This window comes from Heliangelus exortis, chromosome 15, assembly GCF_036169615.1.
Source record: "Heliangelus exortis chromosome 15, bHelExo1.hap1, whole genome shotgun sequence".
Classification (NCBI taxonomy): domain Eukaryota; kingdom Metazoa; phylum Chordata; class Aves; order Apodiformes; family Trochilidae; genus Heliangelus; species Heliangelus exortis.
In genome coordinates, this window is record NC_092436.1 from 15,374,484 (window position 1) to 15,400,683 (window position 26,200).

Consider the following 26,200-nt stretch of genomic DNA (forward strand, 5'->3'; position numbering starts at 1 on the left):
CAACACCCTGTCCTGACCTTTTCACCCTGTTCTGTCCCCATCACCCCAACCTGTCCCCATCACCCTGTCCTGTCCTTGGCACTCCAACTTGTCCCCATCACCCCAACCAGTCCCCATCACCCTAACCAGTCCCCACCACCCCATCCTATCCCCACCACCCTGTCCTGTCCCCATCACCCGTGAGGTCCCCAGCAGCAGCAGGAATGGGTCTGGCAGTGATGGTGACAGAGCCACGGGGACCTCTCCCCCATCAGGGGACCCATCCAGCTGGCAAAGAGGGGTTGGGAGAGAAATAACCAAGCTGTAAATCATGACACAAAACATGCATTCATTTTATTCACAAAAACAGCCTGGATTGCTAAAACATTACAAACAGCATTTCAATTTAATGATGGAGAGAGAGCTGGAGTTGAACAGAAGAGAAATATCACTTTTCGTAACTGCTTCAGCACAGGTCCTGCAATATTATTTTTATTTTTGATTTGAACTTCAGTAAGTTTACAAAAATTACTTCTAGGAGTAAACCCCTGCAATTAGAATTGTTTTGTTGTTGGTTTTTTTTTTCTGTACGCAGCGTTTCTCGTTCTATGTTAATGAACTAACAGTGACTTTTTTTTTTTTTTCCTCTTTTTAACGTTTTCAATCTTTTTTTCCTTTTTTTTTTTTTTTTTTTTCGAATGACCACCAGTTGTGCAGCAATTGTTTTCTTCCACCTTTTATACCCAACCTCTTGCAGGTCAAACTTACATAGGTGAATGGCTAGGAAAAGGGATACTACATCGCTTTAAACATATTCTCATTTATAAACATGAAGTTGAGGCATTCTAGAAACTATCCACTCTATTGTATGATGGGAAAGAATCAAATAAAAAGTATAAATGAGGGTGCAATTAAACAACTGTGCTAAATTACAGTAGTGCTTATTAGTAACTAGATTTTAAAAGGTTACTGTAAATTTACATTCCCTACACAAGTACTGCATCTTTCACACATAAACAACATCAACACCAAAACACAGAAAGAAACTGATTGTCCATACTCTGTCTATTAAGTCTTGGTACTTTACAGATCCATTGTTTTTTTCTTTTAATTATTTTTTTTTTTTTAATTATTATTATTATTTGAAAAGCAGTTAAATGTCTGACTAGGACTCGAAGATGTTAAAACGAACGCAAAAAAAAAAAAAAAAAAAAAGAAAAGAAAAAAAAAAAGAAAAAAAAGAAAAAGAAAAAAAATTATAAAAACAGGAATGAGATTTGCGAGAAAATATTTTTGGTTCTAAAGAGACACAGGTGCATCCATTCATTTCAGCCAAAAAATCCCTTGCCTGAGACAACACAAGCAAGCAGTGACATTGCACTTGGATGACAGAGCTTTGGGATTCCCGTTCCTACTGGAACCATCTGAAGGCGGCTCCTGTGGGAAGCATCACCTTCTGGAAAGGAAGAGAGACAGGGAGGGGATGGGAGAGGAATTGACAAGATGTTAGGTTGGGTCCAGCACCAGGGTTCTGCACCCACATCCCCTCTATCCCCATCAGCCCCATCCCAGTATCCCCATCCTGTTATCCCTATCCTGGTACTCTCATCCCACTAACCCCATCCCAGTACCCCCATCCTGGTACTCTCATCCCACTAACCCCATCCCAGTATCCCCATCCCAGTACCCCCATCCTGGTAACCCCATCCTGTTTATCCCCATCCTGGTACTCTCATCCCACTAACCCCATCCCAGTACCCCCATCCTGGTACTCTCATCCCACTAACCCCATCCCAGTACCCCCATCCTGGTACTCTCATCCCACTAACCCCATCCCAGTATCCCCATCCCAGTACCCCCATCCTGGTAACCCCATCCTGTTTATCCCCATCCTGGTACTCTCATCCCACTAACCCCATCCCCGGTATCCCCACCCTGGTATCTCTATCCCAGTATCCCCATCCTGGCATCCCCATTCTGCTATCCCCATCATGGTGTCCCCATCCTGCTACCCCCATCTTGGTATCCCCATCCTGGCATCCCCATCCCCGTGCCCCCATCCCAGTATCCCCATCCAAGTAACCCCATCCTGGTATCCTCATCCCAGTATCCCCATCCCAGTACCCCCACCCCAGTATCCCTATCCCAGTAACCCCATCCTACTATCCCCATCCGAGTAAGACCATCCCGGTATCCCAATCCCAGTACCCTCATCCCAGTATCCCCATCCCAGTACCTCCATCCCAGTCCCCCCATCTCTGTGCCCCCATCCCAGTAACCCCATCCTGATAAACCAATCCTGGAACCCCCATCCCAGCACTCCCATCCCATTATCCCCCTCATTGACTTCGGGACGGATCCACCCCAAGGATTTGGGTTCTGGGATGCTGGCCGGATGGAGCAGGGTTCCCCTCACCCCCCGCAGCTTCCCCCTTGTCCCCCCCTCCCCAGGCCCCGGCCTGCACCATGGCCGCCCCCCCTTCTCCTCCGGCCCACACACACAATGGCGGCACCCGCACTGCAGGCCCCACCTCCCCTCCCACGGCCACAGGGACCCGGCAGACAGCAGCTCAACCTACGGATGGGTTTGGGAAGGCATCTGGGGGGGAAACTGAGGCAGAAGTCTGGGGCCACAAGGCCCAGGAGCTGCTGAGGACATGGGGGACATCACCCCCCAACATGGGGACATCAGCCCAACGCCAACGTCAATGAATGGGCTTGTCCCCAGCATGTGGGGCCAACCAGGGATCTCTTGGAATCTTCTGGAGAAGAGGGTTGAGTCCCATCGGGACAAAGCACCCAACAGTGGACAAGACCTCCTCAAAGCCACCCTCAGAAAAAGTGTGGGTGACAATGGCCCCAACAGCTCTGGGGTGACAACAGCCCTGACAGCTCTGTGTGGGTGACAACGGCCCCAGCACCTCTGTGTGGGTGACAATGGCCCCAACACCTCTGTGTGGGTGACAACAGCCCCAACAGCTCTGTGTGGGTGACAATGGCCCCAACAGCTCTGTGCGGGTGACAACAGCCCCAACACCTCTGTGTGGGTGACAACGGCCCCAACACCTCTGTGTGGGTGACAACAGCCCCAACAGCTCTGTGTGGGTGACAATGGCCCCAACAGCTCTGTGTGGGTGACAACGGCCCCAACAGCTCTGTGTGGGTGACAATGGCCCCAACACCTCTGTGTGGGTGACAATGGCCCCAACAGGTCTGTGTGGCCTCTGGAAGGAGCACCTGGGATATTTCCCAGCTGGATGGGGTGGGAAGGTGGCACGATGTCCATGAGACCATGGGTGGAGGATGCAAGGACCACAACGTCTCCCACAAAGAAGGCCGCGCCATGTTAGCCAGCAGGGCCACACAACCTCCAAGAGCACTTGGCACAGAGGGACATTTGGTTCCTACATCTCCAAACAACCCGGAGACACCAATGGAAACCCAACCAGAGGCTACGGTGAGGGGCACAGGGCAGCAGGGAGCCACAACCACCCCAGGACCAGCTCCTGGTGTTGAGCCCACAGCACAAGGCACTTGATGTCCCAGGAGTCAACCCAAAGCCATGTTGGGGTCCCTGGGGCCACACAAGAGCCATTTGGCTGTCATCGGGTGGCACCAAGACACCCATCAGGCCTCGAGGAGCAATCTGAGCAGCATCTCCCCCCCAAAACCTCTGAGGGAGGGATCCCAACCTACTCATTTCCACCAGAACCAGGACCCAAAAGGCCAAGAATGGGCAAGAAGCAGAGGTGCCCAAGGAGGCTGCTGACAAGTTGCACCTTCTCAAGCTCCTGCTCCATGGTTGGAGCTCCTGGTCCTGGACCAGGGCAAACTGAGCTGGGGGAGTCAAGGAGTCACAGGGATCCCCAAAGGTCACCTTCTCAAAGTGTAAGTTGGGATCTGGGAAGACCCAAGTGGTCCTGGCTGGGGCACAGCACAGCATCCATGCTGGGTTCCCAACCAGTGTGTGGTGGGCTCACACCAAGGGTCCAGATCCATCACCTCAGAAGAGAGAGCTGAGGGGTCTGGGAGGTCTCTGGGACTCTTAGAGGTCACTTTAAATGACCCTTTAAATGAAGGGGCCTGAGCCCTTTCATTATTAAAGGAAGAGGGACAATTAGCTCCAATGATAGGATAGATCCTACCTTGTCCCCACAGAAGCTCAAAACTGTTTGAGTTGGAAGGGACCATCCAGTCTGTGAGGGGCCTTCCAGAGCATCCCCAGACCAACCCCCTGCTCTGCACAGGGACATCTTTAGAGCAGGTTCCTCAAAGTCCCATCCAACCTGACCTTCAGCAGCCACAACTTCTCTGAGAAACCCGTGCCAGTCTCTCACCATCCTCATCATGAAACTTTCCTTCCCTGTGTCCAACCTAAACCATCCTTCTTTCATTTTAACACCATTGCCCCTTGTCCTGTGTCACGACAGACCTCGGTCACAAGTGTCCCCACGTGAGGGTGGCAGTGACCCTCACACCAGCACGAGAGCTGGGCCACCAGGGCCCTTCATCAGGGCTTTTCCAGAGGGATTTGCTGAGTCAAATCCCAACTATTCATGGTCTTTATGTGACCCACAGCTCTGGTGACAAGCCCAGGGTGAAGTGTCCTGGGTGATGTGACCAGGGTGATGTGACCAGGTGATGTGTCCTGGGTGATGTGTCCTGGGTGATGTGACCGGGTGATGTGCCCAAGGTGATGTGTCCTGGGTGATGTGACCAAGGTGATGTGACCAAGATGATGTGACCAAGATGATGTGACCAAGGTGATGTGACCAGGGTGATGTGACCAAGATGATGTGACCAAGGTGATGTGACCAAGGTGATGTGACCAGGGTGATGTGACCAGGGTGATGTGACCAAGGTGATGTGACCAGGGTGATGTGACCAGGTGATGTGTCCTGGGTGATATGACCAAGGTGATGTGACCAAGGTGATGTGACCAGGATGATGTGACCAAGATGATGTGACCAGGTGATGTGTCCTGGGTTATGTGACCAAGATGATGTGACAAAGGTGATGTGTCATGGGTGATGTGCCCTGGGTGATGTGACCAGGTGATGTGTCCTGGATGATGTGACCAGGTGACGTGACCAGGTGATGTGTCCTGGGTGATGTGACCAGGTGATGTGTCCTGGGTGATGTGACCGGGTGATGTGACCAGGTGATGTGACCAGGGTGATGTGACCAGGTGATGTGTCCTGGGTGATGTGACCGGGTGATGTGACCAGGTGATGTGACCAGGGTGATGTGACCAGGTGATGTGTCCTGGGTGATATGCCCAGGACCAGCCACCAGTGCCTCTGGCACCACCTGGGGCTGGCAGAGCCTGGTCAGTGCAGGAGGTGCTGCTGCCCGCTCCAAGCATCCAACCTGCTTCATTGCACCTCAGCCACCATCACATGGGGACACCAGCAGTGACCAGGTGCTGGGGCCTTGTAAACATGCAGACAAAGCTCAAGGGTGGCAGAGGGATTTAGTACATTTCTTTATACCGCCATAAAGGTTTAATTATTTTTTAATTTTGCTGTTTACTGCTTGATTTCTGACCAATGTGTCCTCCTACTCAAACTATGACACAATGTTTAGTTTAATCACAGCTGCAGCCCCTGTCCATTGATCTTCTCCCAGGCAACGCTTCCCCTGATGGAAATGGTGCTCCCCAAGACCCCGTGGAGTTACAGCCCCGGATAAAGGGCCTCCAATGGCCTCTCCCATCCTGGGATCACCATCACCAATGATCCATGGAGCTGCCCTGCTGCACCCTGGCCACAGCCACCTTCAGCTGGGTGTCCACCACAAGGCAGGTGCTGGTGGTTGCCCTAGGGATGGCTGAACACACCACACCACCAAGGCTGCTTTGCTTGGCTTAGTGCAAGGTTCAACAACCCAACCATTGACCCAGGGGACCCTGGGACATCAGGAGAGGCTGCAGCATCCTTATCTCAGCCACACACTGCCACAAACTTTGCTCAGCCCTACCAAGGTCAGCACACAGCATGAGAGGATATCCTGAGAGAGGGCAGGATCTGCTCTGAAAAGGGGACAGAGATGCCCTGGGAGGACCAGTATCTGCCAGGGATCCATTCCCACCAGAACCAGTATCTGCCAGGGATCCATCCCCACCAGAACCAGTATCTGCCAGGCATTGATCCCTATCAGGACCAGTATCTGCCAGGGATCCATCCCCACCAGGACCAGTATCTGCCCAGGCATCCATCCCCACCAGGACCAGTATCTACCTAATCATCCATCCCCACCAGGACCAGTATCTGCCAGGCATCCATCCCCACCAGGACCAGTATGTGTCCAGGCATCCATCCCCACCAGAACCAGTATCTGCCCAGGGATCCATCCCCAGCAGGACCAGTATCTGCCCAGGGATCCATCCCCATCAGGACCAGTACCTGCCCAGACATCCATCCCCATCACACCACATCCCCTTTCAGCCCCAACACTCGTGGGGTGGTGCACAGGAGAGCTGAGGCCCCATCTGCTGTGGGGCTGAACTCTATCACATGCAAAGCCCTATTCCAGTGGCTCCAATTTCCCAGCAAGCCAAGGGATGGGGAAACCCATCAAGAGGGGACTGTTTCATGGGCTCTTGGTGCTATTTATCATCCCCAGCCCCAACACAGAGCTGGGAGAAGGGAGCAACTCCTCCGGCTGCTGCGAGCTCGGAGTCTATTGACCCGCTTTAGGACTCTTTGGAAGAGATGAACTTTTTTTTTTTTCTTTCCCTTTCTCCCTTTTTCCAGATCACTGACTCAGCAAATTAGAACAAGAATATAATTTAGCAATACAGCGGTTTTTGAAAGACACAGTTCCCCCTCTCCTCATCCCCACCGCCCAAACAGTTTTTTTTTTTCTTTTTTCCCCTTCACTATTCATTCAGAGCTGATGCTAATTGAAAAATGGAGAATGTGGCTGAAAACCAGTGGGTTGTCTCTTTGGGACCACCAAAGGATGGGCAATCCAGAGGACAGAGAGCTGCATGATCCGGCCCAAGTGGCTTTTTAGCTTTTTCTGGCTCTGGGGATGCACTCATGGGCAGGGGGTGCACACGGGCACAGCCCATGGTGGCAGCAGCTCCCGGGAAAACCAAACCCATGCTGAGCAGGTCACACACGGGATCCAGCAGACAGGTCATGGCTCAGAGCACCTGTGCTGTGCCACCTGTGCACTGCAGCCAGCACCACCAGGACCCAACCCTCACCATGCCACACCATGGCACATCATGACATGGCATGGCAGACCATGCCATAGCACACCACACCATGGCACATCGTGACATGACACATCCAGCCACACCATGCCACATCATGACATGGCACGCCAGACCATGCCATAGCACGCCACAGCATGGCACATGACACCACAGCATGGCACATGACACCACAGCATGGCACACCACACCATGGCACATCACACCATGCCAAACCATGCCATGGCACATCAAGCCACACCGTGGCACATCATGACGTGCCACGCCACACCATGCCATGGCACATCACACCATGGCACATCACACCACACCATGGCACATCACACCATGCCAAACCATGCCATGGCACATCAAGCCACACCATGCCACATCATGACATGCCATGCCACACCACACCATGGCACATCTCACCACACCACGGCACGTCACACCATGCCATACCATGCCATGGCACATCAAGCCACACCATGCCACATCATGACATGCCATGGCAGACCATGCCATGGCACACCACGGCACATAACACTATGCCATACCATGGCACATCATACCATGCCATGCCACACCACACCATGGCACATCACACCACACCACGGCACGTCACACCATGGCACATCACACCATGGCACATCACACCATGGCACACGACACTATGGCACATCTCACCACACCACGGCACGTCACACCATGCCATACCATGCCATGGCACATCAAGCCACGCCATGGCACATCAAGCCACACCATGGCACATCATGCCATGCCATGGCAGACCACACCATGGCGCATGACACCATGGCACACCACACCATGGCACATGACACCACACTGTGACATGCCACATCACACCATGGCACAGAATCATAGAACCATGAAGGTTGCAAAGCACCTCTGAGAGTATCCAATCCAACCATCACCCCACCACCAGCAGCCAAATAAACCATGTCCCTAAGTGCCATCAAGCCACACATTTTTTTAACATCTCCAGTGATGCTGACTCCACCACCTCCCTGGGCTGCCTGTACCACAACCCCAGCATCTGTCCACGGCTGTGCCTGAATTTCAGACCCCCAGGACAACCTGAGTCACCAGACTGTTCCTGCACTCCCTGGTGGGCTCAGGAGGGTGGCACCCCAACCCCATGGTGCCCTGCAGTGGCTCTCCTCTATGGAGGCCATGGCATCACCCATGGGTGGTGGGCTGTGCTCACCCCAGGAATCACAGGGGTGCTCCCAAGTCAGCAGGATGCTGGCACACAGCTCCTGGGAAATCTGCCTGCTGCCCTGTGGACTCATCCTGATTCCCCCAGACTGACACTGGCTCGGGGAGATCTCCACAGAAGGTGCTGCCCAGCACCCACTGCAAGCAGTTTGCCCCCCAAATCAGAGTGAAGAGTGACCCACGGGGCTGGGCTCTGCTTGCACTGGTGCCACAGGGTTCACCATCACTGTCACACACATGCCCCCCCAGCTCTGCCCCCAGAAGCAGCCTCCTGTCTCCCCAGATGGTCCAGGGGGGGGCTGTGGCCCACCCAGGACACGTTGGGTGTCAGACCTGCTGCTGCCTGTGCCCACGGAGGGGAGAGAAAACCCTGCACCCCCAGGGAGAAGCCTCAGCCCAGTCAGTCCCAGTACATAAGAGAAGGAGGGGACAGGAGGGGACATCGGGCAGAGGGCACAACTTAGTGGTGAGAGCAACAGAAAGGGGGAAAACAATTAAAAAAAAAAAAAAAAAAAAAAAAAAAAAAAAAAAGCAAGAAGTACCAGGTGTTTTATTATCTAGGGCAAGATCCGAACCCAGGAGCGCAGCCCGAGGAGGGGTTAGGGTGCCTGAGAGGGGCCGGTGGTTACCTCCAGTGCTGCAGAAGGCTTCTTTTTGAGTTCTTCACATTTTCGGAATTTGCAAATCTGGTGGCCAGTTTTGCGATTCCTACAACTGCTGCACTGCTCGCAGTTTATCCGTCTTCGGCAGGGCGGGCACATGCCGCATCTTTTCCGTTTCTTTTTCCCCGAATTGATGGCAGATGCCAACTCATTCTGCATGGGGTACTCTGCCAAGCCGGCCATATGGAGCGCGCTCTCTGCCAGGAAGACGCCGGCGGGGGTCATGATGAAAAGGCCCGGGTTGATGGGAAAAGCCCCCAGGTAAGGGAAATCTGAGGGGCCGTTCATTGTCTCTGCGGCTGAGACCGCCTCCATGTCAGAGATCCCAGTCCCGTGCTCGCCGGCCAGGGGAAGGTGCTCCTGGACCACCCTTTTGAGCATTTCTGTCGACTGAGCAAACTGTTGGAGGGCGAGCTGTCCTTCTGCGGAGATCTCCGACACCCGGTCTAATTTGCTCAGCATACTAGAGATGTTTTTGTGCTTTGAGGTAGAATGACTTTTATCCACAGTCGCTTCGTTGCCATTAGCTAAGGGGTTGCCTTTCTCTGAATGTTCGCTTACCGAGCTGCTGCTACCAAAGGTGGAATAGTGGGAGAGTGGACGGGACTTCTTAAGACTTTTGTTCAAAGGTTCGCTTATTATTCCACTTTTGTTCCTCCTCTCGGAGCTGACGGGGGGTTGAGAGTCATCTTGGTTGGTTTTTTCCGTCTCTGCCTTGTTCCCAGTGTCTTGATGGGAGCCCGAATTGGACATGGTGCTGCCCGCAACCCAGCGAACGAAACCCAACCCGAAAGTTATAAATTTAAAAAAAAAAAATTAAAAAAAAAAATAAAAAAAAAAAATCCCCCCCCCCAAAAAAAAAAAAAAAAACAAACCCACCCCCAGCAACACCAAAGTGAAAGAACTCCAAAGCCCTTCTGGTAGCACCAGGTCTGCCAGCCACGGGGGGGAAATCAGATGGGAACGCTCATCAAGCGGGTGCCTCCTCCAGCACCAGGGGCTTTCAGTCCAAGCTCAGTGCAAACCCTCTCTGCGGCTCTGCTGCACACCACGCGGCTCTGGAAGCAGAAAAAAAAAACCAGTTAGAGGTGGTGAGAGAGCCAAGGGGCTTTTCAAAGCTGCTCTTCCTCCCCCTGCCATCAAAGTCTCCATGCCGCCAACAAAGGAACCCCGGGGAAGGGACCTCGGTGGAGATCTGTCCCGCTGCTCTCTCAAAGGGTCACCACACAGACAGAAACAGGGGGTGACAGGGGCTGTCCTGGCCTGGTGGCAATGGCACTCTGAGGTTTAAAGGTTCTCTGTGCCCAACTCACCTCCCCCCGGGGCTCATCTCCTGCTCCTGTGCCGTATGGGACCCCGGGTGCCCGTGGGTTGTCCCCAAGCTGGCAGCTGGAGCTCCTGCCAGGGGTGCCATGGTCCCCATCCCTGTCCCCCCAGCTGGGGGTCATGAGGGCAGCAAGGGTGTGGGGCTGCACCCCAGTTCCCACAACCCCTGGGATGATGTTGCTCACCCTCCTCCTCCTCCTGGACCCTTGTCCTGAGGCCAGCACCACACGCCAGCTACATGGGGACCTTCAGTGGCCACCCCCAAGTCATAGAATCACAGAATCATAGAATCATAAAATCATAGAACCACAGAATGCTTTGGGTGGGAAGGGACCTTAAAGATCATCGAGAGCCAACTCCTCTGCATGGGCAGGGACACCCCCACCAGACCAGGTTGCACAAGGCTTTATCCAACCTGGCCTTGAAGTCCCACAGGGATTCTCCAAACCCCATGGTCAGCCATGGTGTCCACCTTCAAACCTCACAGGGAGCTACAGCATCCACCTCCAAGCCCTAAAGGCTTCAATGTCCACCTCAAAGTCCTACGAGGATCCACAGTGTCCACTTGCAAGCCACATATGGAGCCATAACATCTACCTCCAAACCCCAAGAGCTCCAATCTTCACCTCCAAATCCTCTGGGGAGCTTCAGCATCCATCTCCAAACCCCATGGGCAGCCACAGTGCTCCCTTCCAAACCACACAGGGAGCTGTAGCACCCATTTCCAAGCCCCATGAGACACCAGTGTCCAACTTCACACCCCAGCAGGAACCACAGCATCCCCCCCCCAAGCCCCAGTGCTCCCATGTCCCCAGCCCACAGCTGCCTGGCTGCTCCAGCAGAGTCAGGGGTTGGGGGGGATGGCAAGACCCCCACCCTCAGGGTCATTCCCTGGCGTGGGGGTGGGTGATGCTGCCATCCTTGGGGCAGCTCTGGGGCAGCTGGGCCCAGCGTGGTTGCAAACACTTGTTGTGAAATTCTTCCTCCTCCTCCCCTCCCGAGCACGCTCGCACGCACAGGCACCGCCAGAGTAATCAGGCTTTAGAGGAGAAAAGCTCCAGGGCTTAGTGGAGCAGGAACCCACATCCCCACCCCGGCAGCAGCTGGGGGAGGGCAGTGTTGGGAGGAGGCCCCTTGCCTGCCCCATCCCATCCCTGCATCCCAGCTCCTCAGCCTTCCAGCCCAGCCAGCCCAGCACCCCCAGAGACCGGGCAAGAACATGGCCACACGCAGAAAGCTGTTGGGACCCCTGTAACAGAGCAACACCTACACCCCTCTCAGGCTCACCCATCACCCTTCGTGTCCCTTTTCTCACATAGGACCCCAACAACCCCACCACAGCAACCCCGCCAGCACCCACTGTGCACCCCCAGGCACGGCACCCGGTCCCGGGGAGTGGGTGCTGGGGGTGGGGGGGGACACCCGAAATGGGTGTCAGGAGTGGAGGGGACCCGTCCCGGGAGGCGTTAGGATGGGTCACACCTTAACCGAGAGCAACGGGCGCCGGGGCCGGAGCGGGGAACGCGGCAGGAAAAGCCCCGGCCGGGAGGATGTGAGATAAAAGCCGCCCCGGGTGTTATCAGCCACCCCCCTCCCGCTGCCTTTCCTGCGCTCCTCAGCCTCTTCCTCCCTGCGGAGCCCAGCGCCGGCTGCACCAGCCCGGGATTTACACACCCCTTGTAACCACCGCGACATCACCCGGGGTCACCGGGCCGCCACCAGGGCCGGGAGCGTGACTTACACCCGTGGGGGGCTTTTCAGGGGTCCCCCCAGACCCACGGCACAGCGCAGGGACGAGAGGAGCTGGAGGCACCTCAGGGTCACCGTGGCCTCTCCTCCTCCTCTGCACCCATAACCATGTCCCCCCTACACCCACCCTGCCCCCAAACGGGGCACCGGCAGCCCCGAGCCTCCCACGTGTGACAGCATCCTTGAGTGGGGCTGCAGAACCCAGAGCACAGCCCCCCAGACTGCTGGGACAAGTGGCACTGCTGGGACAGGTGGCACTGCTGGGACAAGGCCACCTTCGATGCAGCTCCCTTGTCACAAACAGGGACAAGGGACACTCCACCGTGTCCCCCTCTCAGCCCCAGGGGTGCAAGGTGGTGCCCAGCTCCTGGTGAGGGTGCTGCACCCAGCCATGCCAGGCCATGCCAGGCCATGCCAAGAGGTGCCACCACACAATGCCACCAGTGTTCCTCCAACCACTCAGCCTCCACCAGACCCCAACATCTGCAGCCAGGTGCCCAATGCTGTCCCCCAGCCCCTCCTTGGCAGCAAGCATCGGGCACAGCTGCCAGGTCAAGAGGGACAGGGCTGTCCCCATGGTGTCTCTCACCCACAGGGACCCCAGGACCTGCTCACTGGGGGGTGTAATTTGCACAGAGGGGGTGCCATAGAATCCCAGACCGGTTTGGATTGGGAGGGACCTTAAATATCATTGAGTTCCTCCCACCTGCCATGGTCAGGGACACCTCCCACCAGCCCAGGGTGCTCCAAGCCTCATCCAACCTGGACTTGCCAAGGATGGGGCAGCCACAGCTTCTGGGGGCAACCTGGGCACCCAGGGCCTCAGCACCCTCACACCAGAGAATTTCTTCCTAAAACCTCATCTCAATCTCCCCTCTTCCAGTTTAAAACCTTTCCCTCTTATCCCATCCCTCCAGACCCCCGTCCAAAGTCCCTCCCCAGCTTTCCTGGAGACCCCCAAGCACTGGAAGTTGTCCCCCTGCCCAGCATTGCAGGACCCCCCAGCACAGCAAACACCTCAGCTGCTCCTCACCAGCCCCTGCCCAGCCAGGCTGCTAATTGCAGTGGGGGGAGGAATTAATGACGTTAATATCTTCTTTATGATTAAGTAACGAGCAAGAGAGCCCCCCCCAACCACCCCATCTCATTTCTACCCCGTTTCAGGCCCCTCTCCCCTGGGGAAGGTGCTGGGCAGCAGCATCTGGGTCCCTGTCAGAAGGTGCTTAGTCCCGGCCGTGGCATTAAGGGGCACGTGATGGGCTCCCTCACCCACATCTTTGCACCGGGCAGCTTAGCAGCCTGGAGGGATGCCAGGGGTTCAAGGGGATGCCACCAAGGTCAGGGGACCCCAGCCCACCCCCAGAGACTGCCCAGCCCTTTGCAGCACCCTGCCACCCCTCTGCCACCCCCCTGGTCTGAAATCCCCCAGGTCTCGAGTGACTGCTGAGCACCCAGGTGAGGCCATCACTTGGGTGACATCCACTTTGCCCTCCCTGCTCCTAGGAAGCCCCATTTCCATGGGTCATCCCAAAAATCTACCCCTCAGACCAGGATGCTCAGCTTGGGCAAAGCAGCAGCGTTCTCCCGTTCTCCCATGGTCTGGGAGGGAGGAGGCAGCTCCCCCCTTCCCAGGACTCCCAACCCCCTGGCACACTGACTGCAACACCCCTAACAACTCCAAAAAGAATTGGAAAAGGATCTCCCGTGGTCTCCATGGAGAAATCCATGTCCAGCTGATGGACTCAAGAGTCCCCCTGGCTCAGGCACCTCAGTGGGGAGCAGGAGCTTCACTTCCCCTAAAAAACCACGATTTCCAGCCCTCTTCCCTGTTGTTTCCCTGTGCCACTGGAAAGCCATCAGCTCCTGCTGAGGCAGAGAGTCTCATCTTCTGGAAAGAACTTCTGCTTCCCTTTAATTCTGAATAAATCAACCTCCTCCCGGAAAGGCGCCGGGCGGTCAGCCGTGCGCGGACAGGGCCATAAAGGGAGAAGAAAGCAGCAAAGTAGAAGCTGAGCTACTCCTGGGAGCCGGAGACAAAGGATGAAAATAAAAGTTGTTTTTTTTTCCCTAATCCCTGGGCGCTGGGTGGGCACCGGAGCTGCGGCTTTGTCCGCCGGAGCAGAGGGAGGACGAGGACGGAAGGGACCCCGGCGTCTTTTCAGCCAGGAGAAAGGCAGTAATTGTCCCCTCTGCTGGGTTTTTGTCCCTGCTTCCTCCCCCCTCGCCACGCAGCCGCCCGCCCAGCGTGGCCTCCACTGCCCTAGCAGAGCCCTGGGGATGGATGGATGGATGGATGGGCAGAGGGATGCAGCCATGCCAAGGGCAGACCCAAGGATGGTGCCTACCACTTGCCCTTCTCCAAGGCAGCCTGGGAATGGTGTAGCTCAAGGGAGGCTGCAGCTGGAGGGACCTTCCCAGCTGGGGGTACTACAGGCAGCTCCAGGTGGGTCCCATGCTCCTCAACCCCCCCTGATCAACATGGACAGGACCTCAGGATGGTGGGACTGTGGGATTATGGGTGGTGGGAGTCCCAAGATACTCTTAAGGCACCCTGAAACACCCCTGGGATGAGAAAAGGTAGAACAAGACCCCAGCCTCTAGAACCATGATGGGTCTGAGGGCTCAGCTGCAGCCCAGCTCCAAGGCTCAGGAGAACAAGCACCACCAGAACAAGGCTCAAAGCAGCTCCAACTCCAGCACCACAGCACCCGGCTCAGCTCCCAGCTTACCCAGTTCCCACAGCACAGCTGAACTTGCTGCTCCCTCCTTTGGGTGACAGAGCTCAACTGAAAGCTGGCAGTGATCCCTCTTCACAGCATCATCGACCAGAAGCCAGGCAGCAGGTGCCAGGGCTACCTGACAACTCCAACCACACCAGGAAACACCTCAAGTCTTGAGCTGCTGGGGACTCAGCCAGGTGAGAGCCAGCCAGGGCACTGCTGGCAGGGCACTGTCACCTCTGGGCTGCTGTTTCTGCCAAAGCCACGTGGGAAATCGAGGTGTACCCAGAGAGAAAGCAAACTGCCATTTCCCAAGGCTGAATGTCCCTGCAGGGCACCCATTGAGAGACAACATGGGGCCTGATAAGCAGGGACAGGCACCCTGAGGCACAGACAGGGAGGTTCTTCACCTGTGTTCTTTGCAAGCCATCCCCTTTGTCAACCCAAGAGCCCCCAAGCTCTGCTCTTCACATTTGTCCTCTCCAAAACTGGTCCAGCCAGAAGATCGACTCCTCAGGTGCCATGGAACTCACCATCACCCACTACATTCTCTCCAGACATCAAAAGAGGACACCCAGGCCCTGGGGGAGGTTTGGGCAGTGCTGTAAACGGGAGCCTGCAGGTAAATGAGGCAGAGGTATGAGGGGTGGCCAGCTGGGCAGCTTCCAGGGAGATCCTTCATCTCCCGTGCTCCAGAACATCCTCGGAAGGGAGAGTTGTGGCAGCCACTCTGCTCATCTCTGCTGCCGGGGTGGCACTGGGGGACTTTAAGAAGCCAACTCCTGAATTAAAAAAGCTATGGAAGATTAAATCCAGCATCTGGAGTTAGGCCTGGAAGCAGATGGCAAATCATCACGGTGCACAGAGTGGCTTTCACCCGTCTCCTCCTTGCAGGCTCCCAGGAAGCAGCTCTGTCCAGCAGAAGATGTGTCCTGCCAGGCACATCCTGCAGGGATGGTGACTGAGGCCACACAGCTGCCGAGAGGAGCAGGCAGGCCCTGATGCCACCTCCCCAACTCCAGGGCTCCCAAGAAGACCTATTTTTTTCCCTTGCTGGTGGTGGCTTTCCCCACTCAACCCCACGGCCACTGCACCTTCCCAACCCACCTCTACGGCACAGCCACCCAGGGACACCCAACTCATCCAAGAGCCATTACCACCGCGGGCAGGACACGGATGTCCCCAAGGACCCCAGGGACACCCTCCATCCCTGAACCTCCCCCATGGAGCCACCACTGCGGGGACCGCTGGGCACCCGGGGCTGTCCCTCTGGGAACCAGGGCCACATCCTGCTGGGAAACGTGGCCACGTCCTGCTGGGCGGGGTGCTGGTCACGGATTAAGGAGTCTTGAATGTCAGACGAGCAGGCGCTCCCTGGAAATCCACTTATCTGCCCGGGCACTCGGAGCGGCAGCGCCGGGCGGGGCCGGAGATAACGCGATTGGAAGCGTCCAGCCCAGCCCCGCAGGCTGCGGGTGCCCTGCGGACACCTCCAGCCACCTCCTCCCCTTCCCCAGCTGCCGCCCAGAGAGCCGGGTGACAGCCCGGGGACGGCACCCACCTGCGCCCACCCCCTCCGGCCCCCAAATCGAGGCAGGGGTAGGGAGGGGGACGGGAGGGGGGCTTGGCAGCCTCACCTCCCCGGCACGCTGCCATCCCCCCTTCCCCTGCCAAAGCTGCGCCAATTCGCTGCCCAAATCCTAAAACGACTGTAACTAAAACCCACCAGATTGAGCCTGGGGAAAGGCCCCCCCCTCCCTGCTTCTCTTTTCCCCCCCCCCCCCCCCCTCCTTTCTCCAAATGGGATTGAACAGATCTGTGCTCACACGAGCCCTGCTCCCAGCCAGGCAGCAGCAGCTGACATCCACGCGCTGTGCCACAGCTCTGCATCACCCACCCACTCCCCACCTTGGCATCACCCTGCCTGATGCTGCCCCCCACCCCCACTCCAGCACAAACCCCTGACACCATCCCCAGTCCGGCAGAAATCCTGCCCACCAGCCCCAGTCCAACAGAACCTCCTGCCCACCAGCCCCAGTCCAGCACAAACCCTCGACACCATCCCCAGTTCAGCAGAAATCCTTCCCACTATCCCCAGTCCAGCACAAACTCCTGACACCATCCCCAGTCCAACAGAACCTTCTGTCCACCATTCCCAGTCCAGCAGAACCTCCTTCCCACTATCCCCAGTTCAGCAGAAATCCTTCCCACTATCCCCAGTCCAGCACAACCCCCTGACACCATCCCCAGTCCAGCAGAAATCCTGCCCACTATCCCCAGTCCAACAGACCTCCTGCACAACATTCCAGTTCAGCAGAACCTCCTGCCGACCATCCCCAGTCCAGCAGAACTCTCAGCCCACCATCCCCAGTCCAGCAGAACCTCCTTCCCACTATCCCCAGTCCAACAGAACCTTCTGTCCACCAGCCCCAGTCCAGCAGAAATCCTTCCCACTATCCCCAGTCCAGCACAACCCCCTGACACCATCCCCAGTCCAGCAGAACTCTCGGCCCACCATCCCCAGTCCAGCAGAACCTCCTGCCCACCATCCCCAGTCCAACAGAACCTCCTGCCCTCTCCAAACCCCCTCTCCCTGATCCTTTTGGAGGGGGTCCCAGCTCTTTGGGCCAGCAAGTCCCCCACACCAAGGGAGATCCCCACGGTGATTCCTGGGCTGGGATGTTCAGCAGACCAGGGTGAGCCACCCAAAGATGGTTGAATGACCCAAGGGTGCTGGGGCCAGGGGGACATGGTGACAAGAGCCCTGAGAGCCACCACAGAGGGGCCCTGGGGACACCCATGTGCAGCCTCACCAAGGCCAAGCCAAGATGTGTGGATCGTTCCCATTAACAGATGGGGTGATTACAGCTTAAATCACTTGGGGTCTGACTGATAACCAGGTCACCGAGAGACCCGGGGTCTCAGCAGGCTCAGGGCTCGGAGAAGTTAATTAAAAATAAGAAAAAAATAAAGTTGTGGGCTCAGCCACGTGAGATCCTTTGATGACAAAGAGCCCCAAATCCATTAGTGGTACCTCCAATGGTGTCCAAATCCATCAGTGCCACCTACAAGAGACACTCCAAAGGTGCCCAAAACCATTGGTGCCACCACAAACTGCCACCTCCAAAGGTGCCCAAAACCATCAGTGCCACACACAGTAAAATGCTACCACCAAAAGTACCCAAAACCATCGGTGCCACCACAAACTGCCACCTCCAAAGATGCCCAAAAACATTAGGTGCCACACACAGTAAAATGCCACCACCAAAGGTGCCCAAATCCATCAGTGCCACCTACAAGAGACACTTCAAAGGTGCCCAAAACCATCAGTGCCACCACAAACTGCCACCTCCAAAGGTGCCCAAAAACATTAGGTGCCACACACAGTAAAATGCCACCACCAAAAATACCCAAAACCATCGGTGCCACCACAAACTGCCACCTCCAAAGGTGCCCAAAACCATCAGTGCCACACTCAGTAAAATGCCACCACCAAAGGTGCCCAAATCCATCAGTGCCACCTACAAGAGACACTTCAAAGGTGCCCAAAAGCATCAGTGCCACCACAAACTGCCACCTCCAAAAGCATTAGGTGCCCAAAAGCATTAGGTGCCACAGTAAAATGCCACCACCAAAGATACCCAAAACCATCAGTGCCACCACAAACTGCCACCTCCAAAGGTGCCCAAAAGCATTAGGTGCCACACACAGTAAAATGCCACCACCAAAGGTGCCTAAATCCATCAGTGCCACCTCTGAGAGCAGCCCCAGCCTGGAGAGGTCACCTTGTTCTCCCAAACTTCATCCCCCCAAGTCCCACCAGGCAGAGCACAACCCAAGGAACTGCTCCAGCCCCAGAGCTGGTGCAGCACCAATGACACCATCACCACCAGTGAGTGAGAACAGGGGGGGCAGCTCAAGGCACTGGAATTTGGTGATTGATGGGTGCTGGGGACCTGGTGTGCCCAATCCTGAAGGGAATCACTTTTCCAGCCTGGAAGGCAACAGCACGAATCCACCAAGAGCAGCCCTGGACAGATGTCTAAGAGGACAGGGAATAATCCCGTTTTCCTCTGGGAGGATTCGGGTCGCCCTCACCCTCACCGGGGGTTTATCCATTGTCTGGATCTGCTGGAGGTTGTTATTTTTGGTCAGAACCTCGTTTTGCTTGGCCTGGCAGGAGGGAAATAGGAGGAGGAAGAAGAGAAAGAAAGGGGGAGGAAAGCGGCTTGGCCAGGACTTGGTGGAGGGGAAGAAAACCAATTCAGCTCTGGGAGGGGGCACTGGGGCACCCCACAGCCCAAGGGGACTCCAGTCAGTCTCCTCCCAGCCCCACAGCCTGGCTGAGCACTGGTTTCTGGGGGGAACTGTTCCCAGTAAGCCCCATCAGTGGACCAGAGAGGTCTGAAGGGTTTGGGGGGACGTTTTGCTGCCCAGTTCCCACACAGGCAGCAGTCAGGAATGTCTCCAGCAACAAAAGAAAATCCAAGGCAGCTCAGGCAGGGCCGGGCAAACCCTGCCTGCTGCCAGCACCCCCCAGGCCCTGCCTGCAGCCCCCCATGTGCCTCAGGTCCATCTGGATGGGCCCCAAAAGGCAGGGAAGGCCATGGGAGGAGGTCTCCAACCTGCCCTGACCTCCGTGGGCCCCCATCCCTCTCACATCACCTCCAACACCGGGCACCCTGGGCAGCAGCCAGCCCCACCAGTAGGTCCCAGTGCCTCGGGTTTGCCAAGGGACACGGTGGTCAAGATCTGCTCCCCCTCCAGCTGTCTCCCAGGACAAGAGGAGGCAGGAGCAGAGCTGGGCTAAGAGGGCTCCAAGAGCTCCAAGAGCAGAGCCACGTCCCCAGACTTCTCCTTCTCCCCATCCACCTGGCAGTGACGTGGGGATGCTGGGCTCAGCATCCTCCAGCATGTGGCCTCTCCACCAGCCCTGCTCTGCCTGCCAAGCATCAAGACAATAAAAAGCCTCCTCCACACTCCGTGGGTTTGCACTCCTGCAAGAGATGGGGGGCACAGAGCACAAACCACCTCCCAGCAGCTCTGCACCATTTGTCCTCCAAGCAAACCCCGTGGCCTTTAACTTGCCAGGGTACCAGAGCTGCTCCGGAATCAGGAGTTCCTTCAGCTCCTGCCCTGGAGCAAGGAATCTGAAATGCTGCCACTGGAAAGGGAACGCAGCATCCGTCAGTCTACTTGCCAGGAATATATCCAGCCCCCAAAAAAAGAAATCCTGCCTGCTACAGAGCCAGCAACAAAAGCTCTCAGCTTCACCAACGAAGCATCGGGCATTTCAACCCAGCTCCTGGGTTGCTGTCGGATTCCAAGTCACCCAAAATACACCAAGCAGTGGAGTGGGGTCAGGGCCAGAGGGGCTGGAAGGATGGGGCTACCTGGGATGCTCCGTGGAAAACCCACAGGCGGGGGAAAAAAGGCAGCAGGAGGAAAACCCAGGAACTGGGGGAAAAGACAGGAGGAAAACACAGAAACTGGGGGAAAAGGCAGGAGGAAAACCCAGGGACTGGGGAAAAGGCAGGAGGAAAACCCAGGGACTGGGGGAAAAGGCAGGAGGAGGAAAACCCAGAAACTGGGGAAAGAGGCAGGAGGAAAACCCAGGGACTGGGGGAAAAGGCAGCAGGAGGAAAACCCAGAAACTGGGAAAAAAGGCAGCAGGAGGAAAACCCATGGACTGGGAAAAAGGCAGCAGGAGGAAAACCCAGGGACTGGGGGAAAAGGCAGCAGGAGGAAACCTCACAAACTGGGGAAGAAGGCAAGAGGAAAACCCAGGGACTGGGAAAAAGGCAGGAGGAAAACTCAGGGACTAGGAAAAAGGCAGCAGGTGGTAAGGGCAGGGCTGGAGGGGAGAGGAGCCCAAGCCAGGGCACCCACCCAGAGGCAGGGGGAAGCCCCCTGCCCACCCTGCTGCCACCCCCTGCCCTCCAGCCACCCCCGGCCAGGCGGGTCGTCCCCTCCCCACGCCGTTCCCAAGTCGCATCCCCAGGAAAAGGAGCGGCGTTCCCAGCCAGCCCAGCCCCCAAACCCAACCTCGCCAACCCAAATATCTGCAAGGGGCGCTCCCCTCCATGGGAACGGCGGTGCGAGGCGGAGTTCACATGCCCCGGCACTGCCTGATTCAACTCCCAAACTCCCCGGGAATACCCCTGAGGCTGTCTGAAGATAAGCTCGGAGCTGGGCTGCTCTCAGGAAACGCAGGAACTGGGAAAGAGCAATCCCCGAGGTTTGCTGCTTTTTTTTTTTTTTTTTTTTTCTGCTTTTTTTTTTTTTTTTTTTTTTTTGCGCCCTTTGAAATCCAGAATAAAAGCAGCAAACCCCCGGCACCCTGCAGCTCAGAGTCCAAGTGCTCACCCCAGCTCGGTGCCGTGCACCCCAGGAGCTTCCTGCTCCCCGACACGGCTGGGAGGTGATGGGGGAGCCCAGCACTGAGCCAGATCATCCTGGAAGAGCTCGGGATGGAATGGGAGAGCCCAGGAGAACTCAAGATGAGCTGAGTGTGACCCGCTGGGCTCTGCCTGCTGGGGTGGAAGAGATTCTAGAGATGTGTAGGAAGAAATTCTTCAGTGTGAGGGTGCTGAGGGTGCCCAGGGTGCCCCCAGAAGCTGTGGCTGCCCCATCCCTGGCAGTGTTGAAGGTTGGATGGGGCTTGGAGCCCCCTGGGCTGGGGAAGGGGTCCCTGCCCATGGCAGGGGGGTTGGAACTGGATGAACTTTAAGGTCCCTTCCAACAAAAAACATTCTATGATTCTTCCCCACTTCTGACCCTCTAAAAAACCTCCAACACCTGATCAGGATGTGATCACCACCAGCTGGGACCACCAGAACCCAGGCACTGTGGGACTGGGGGGACACAACCCTCTGCAGGGGGGCAAACAGGAGGGTTTGGGGTTCAGACCCCCCCTGGGGAGGTCCTGGGGATCCTTCTGCTCAGCACAAACCAGGTGTCCCTGCCCATGGCAGAGGATGGGAACCAGATGGTCTTTAATGTCCCTCTCAACCCAAACCCTGGGATATGATTCTGTGTTGAGCAAGAGGATGGTGCTGAAGAGCTGGGCAGAAAGAAGGAGGCTGCAAGGCCAGTCTGTAGCAGAGGACAGGGACACTGCTGTCACCTCCAGGACCCGTGATGCTCTCTCTGCAGCTGCTCCATCACTTCAGTTCTTCCTGGGGAACACCTCAGCTACTGGTTTCACTGGTCCTCAGGTCTGCTGAGACCCTCACTGAGCTCCTCCTGCCCCTTGGCCTTCCAGTAAGAGGGTGTCAGAGCAGACACCTCAGATCTCTGCACTGAAGGGCCAGGGCAGCCATGCTGGTGCAGTGCCCAGGGCAATGGGGGAGCTGGAGCATCCCAGAATAAAGAGGAAGGAGATGATGCTCCTGCCTTTTGGAGACTCTGGAGCCCAGGGAGCAAGCAGCTCCTCATCCTCCAGGAGAGCAGAGCCACGGGAAGGGTTTGCACCAAGGTTTTGGGGATCAGTGAGCTCTGTCCTGGCTGTGGTGGTGGTGATGCCATTTGATGGTGACCAAGTGTCACGGCATCAGCTGGAAGTTCCACCTTGAAGTGGAAACAGGTGGGAAGGAGACCCCCACCCAACAGACACCATAGGAAGCTGAACAGGAGCCAGCAGTGTGCCCAGGTGGCCAAGAAGGCCAATGGCATCCTGGGCTGGCTCAGGAACAGCGTGGCCAGCAGGTCCAGGGAAGGGATTCTGCCCCTGTGCTCAGCTCTGGGGAGGCCACAGCTTGAGTCCTGTGTCCAGTTCTGGGCCCCTCAGCTCAGGAAGGAGATTGAGGTGCTGGAGCAGGTCCAAAGGAGGCAACTGGGCTGGGGAAAGGACTGGAGCACAGATCCTATGAGGAGAGGCTGAGGGAGCTGGGGGTGTTGAGGCTGGAGAAGAGGAGGCTCAGGGGAGACCTCATCACTCTCTACAACTCCCTGAAAGGAGGTTGGAGCCAGGGGGGGGTTGGGCTCTTTTCCCAGGCAACTCTCAGCAAGACAAGAGGGCACAAGAGGTCTCAAGTTGTGCCAGGGGAGGTTTAGGTTGGACATTAGAAAGAATTTCTTTCTGGAGAGGGTGCTCAGCCATTGGAATGGGCTGCCCAGGGAAGGGGTGGATTCTCCATCCCTGGAGATATTTCAAAAGAGCCTGGATGTGGCACTCAGTGCCATGGGCTGGGAACCACGGGGGGAGTGGATCAAGGGTTGGACTTGATGAGCTCTGAGGTCCCTTCCAACCCAGCCAATTCTATGATTCTAGGATTCTTGGGTGGGCAGAGGTGTCTGAGGCCAGAGGAGCAGAGGCAGTGAAGCTGCCCAAGCCAAGTTCTCCTCCAAGTATCTCCTGAGATACCAAACAGCTCTCTTGGGTCTTGACACTTCCTCAAGGATCATCCCAGAGGAAAGGTGTCCTCCTTCCCTGAATCACCTTAGCAGGGATGGAAGAACAGCAGTCCTGGGCAACCCGATGGGAACTCACTAGAAAAATCATTCCCAGAAAACAGCTGGGACAAGAAGTCCTGCCTCAGGGAAGTGGTGGCATTGAGGAGGGGTTATCCCAACAAGATCCAGGTTCTGGTTTTGATAGGATTCCAGTTTGGCTGCAGAAAGCACTTGGCCTGCTACTGATTTTTTCCACTCTTGTGGTAATTTTTGACACGTTTCACATAGGGCACGGCCAGGCTAAGGGTAGAAAGACTTCCCCAGCAATTCCTGACCAGGTTCCTTCTGACCAACGTGCTTTCCCCAGCCACCTGAACTCCGGATGCACCCACCCTGCCCTCCCTGCACCTTTCCCCAAGGCACCCTGAGCCCAAACCACAGCACCCAGAGGGCTTACACCCTCCTGAGAGCATTTTGCAGAGAACGAGGCACTTTTTAACCCCACCAGTACATTCTAACACAGCATCAAAGCCGAACCCCAGGGCTCCCAGGGCACGGCCAAGGGCAGCACCCACAGGGGAACCAGACACCCAGGACACCCGGGCATCCCCGGGGGGTGGCAGTGGCTGTCCCCCTGTCCCCACAGCGGGTGGCCCTGCTGTGGCTCAAGGGGTTTAAGCTGAAGTAGTGCAAGTCCCCCCTGCAGCCCCCCGAGGCACAAAGGCTCCCTGAGCTCTTAATGGGCTTAGGGAGCTGTTGGGACCGGAGCTGGGGGGGACTTAAAGGTGCTGCCAACCACAGCCCCCCACCCACCACCCGTCCCACCCGTGCCAGTTGTCCCCATGGCACCGAGCTCTCAGCCTGCTCCCAAACCCCATGTGCCCTCCTCTGGATTGGCATCCCCTGCTTGGGGACAAAAAAGGACGTGTGTGTGTGTGTATGTCCCCCCCCCAGCTGCCCTCAGCTCTAATCCCCCTCCACCCTGTGCCACAAGCATCCCCAGGGGACAGCAGGGACAAGAGGGAGTGAGGAAGGTCCCGGGGACAGAGCGGGTGCAGGTGACAGAGGGACAGGCAGCCCACCAGCTCCTGCCTCTGCTGGCACCCATGCACCCATGTCTGCACCCCACAGCTTCACCCAGGGCCCTGCAGAGCCCACCCAGTGGGGGTGCAGCCATGGGACCCCTCCCTTTGCAGGGGCTCAGACCCCCCTCACACTCAGGGGGTGACAGGGACACGTCCCACGCCATCCCGGGGACATCCCGGGTCTGGATCAAGCAGAGGGGACTGGGAAAGCAGGAAAAGCCAACCCCTCATAGCCCCCCCAAAACCCCTCACAGCCTCCCCAAAACCCCTCACAGCCACCCCAAAACACCACAGCCCCCACAAAGCCCCTCACAGCCTCCCCAAAACCCCCCACAGCTTCCCCAAAACCCCTCACAGCTCCCCCAAAGCCCCTCACAGCCCTCTCAAAACCTCTCACAGCCTCCACAAAGCCCCCCACAGCCCCTTCAAAACCCCTCATAGCCCCCCCAAAACCCCTCACAGCCTCCCCAAAGCCCCTCACAGCCCCCTCAAAACCCCCCTCAGCTTCCCCAAAACCCTTCACAGCTCCCCCAAAGCCCCTCACAGCCCCCTCAAAACCCCTCACAGCCTCCCCAAAGCCCCTCACAGCCCCTTCAAAACCCCTCATAGCCCCCCCAAAACCCCTCACAGCCGCCCCAAACCCCTCACAGCCTCCTCAAAACCCCTCACAGCCTCCCCAAAGCCTCTCACAGCCCCCCCAAAACCCCTCCCAGCCCCTCACCAGCCCCTGTCACACTCCAGGAGCGACAGCTCTGCCTTCCTGCCTCAATAAATTTGGGGGGGTTTGGACTCAAAAGGTGAAGGTTTGTGCCTCTGGGTATTTTCAGAGGGGAAAATACAAAAACAACAGCAAAAAAAAAAAAAAAAAAAAAGTTTTATAAAAAATAAAAAAAAATGTTGATTTTTAAAAACAACAGCAAAATAAAATAAAACAAATAAAACAGCCCCCCCCAAACCCTGGGCACGCCACCAAGCCCCTGTGATTTCCCTATCAGCTGCGGTACACGCACACAGCATGGAAAAATCCTTCGGAAATTTCTGCTAAAAATAAATTTGAAAAAAAAACCCCTAAAAAACTAAAGGCAAACCCGCAGAAGGCTGAGCTCGCCGGACACAAGCACGCCAGGAGGGGCTGACAGAGCTGTTACGGTCTATTGGGCCAATAATCCACAAACTAAGAGGGATTTATTGTACATGGCAGCTCGTAACAGCTCCAAAGAAACCATCGCTGTCTCCTGGTGCTTAAAATTCACTTTCTTGGGGGAGAAAAAGGGCCAAAATATGGCTTTAGGAGATAAGATGCGTGGCTGTACCGTTCTGTGACAGACTGGAGCCTGTGCAAACACATACATGGGTGCTTTTTTTTTTTTTTTTTTTTTTAAAAATACATAAATAAATAAACTATCTCCTTTTCCAAAGGTGAGCGTGGCTGTGTTACCCATCTTGGAGAGCTGTCATTCCCCTCGGATTACCCGGCTTGGTTTCACCTCTGTTAGCAAGATGGATTTGAAGGGACCAACCCCAATATTACCACCCCCACACACGAGGAGATAAAAATTAAATTAATCAAAGCCAACTGGAAAACCCTGCACCCATCTGCCTTGCTGGGATGGGAGGGTTTGGGTTCCCTTTTCCTTGGAAGATAGAAGCATCCGAGATGTTGGAGCAGGCTCTTTCCACCTGCACAACACCACTGGGGATGGGGAATATTTTAAATATAAAAATAATTAAGGGAAGAGGCAATGCTCTCCTTTGCAGCTTTGGTTCTGAGTGGACAGGACCCAAAGCCAGCATGGAGGAAAAGGACTGGAAATAGGACCAGGAACAGGATTGGAAGTGGGACCA

General features: G+C 56.1%; 1 protein-coding gene across 6 annotated transcripts in view; it reads right to left on the reverse strand.

Annotated features, from left to right (window-relative positions):
- Positions 1 to 308: 308 nt before the first annotated feature.
- The window catches only part of CXXC5 (CXXC finger protein 5), a 40,849-nt gene continuing 14,957 nt past the window's right edge, over positions 309 to 26,200 (reverse strand). For 2 of the 6 annotated variants that reach the window (XM_071758794.1, XM_071758796.1), the window contains exons 2-4: positions 9,961 to 10,139; positions 9,049 to 9,838; positions 309 to 1,435 (exon numbers count right to left, since the gene is read on the reverse strand). In XM_071758794.1, the coding sequence (XP_071614895.1) occupies positions 1,391 to 1,435; positions 9,049 to 9,834 (831 nt within the window). In that variant the 5' untranslated portion in view covers positions 9,835 to 9,838; positions 9,961 to 10,139 and the 3' untranslated portion in view covers positions 309 to 1,390. Of the gene's footprint in view, positions 1,436 to 8,961; positions 9,917 to 9,960; positions 10,140 to 14,885; positions 15,077 to 15,409; positions 15,919 to 26,200 lie in introns of those variants that run through there. The other 4 variants (XM_071758795.1, XM_071758797.1, XR_011728841.1 and 1 more) reach the window with 4 other exon arrangements.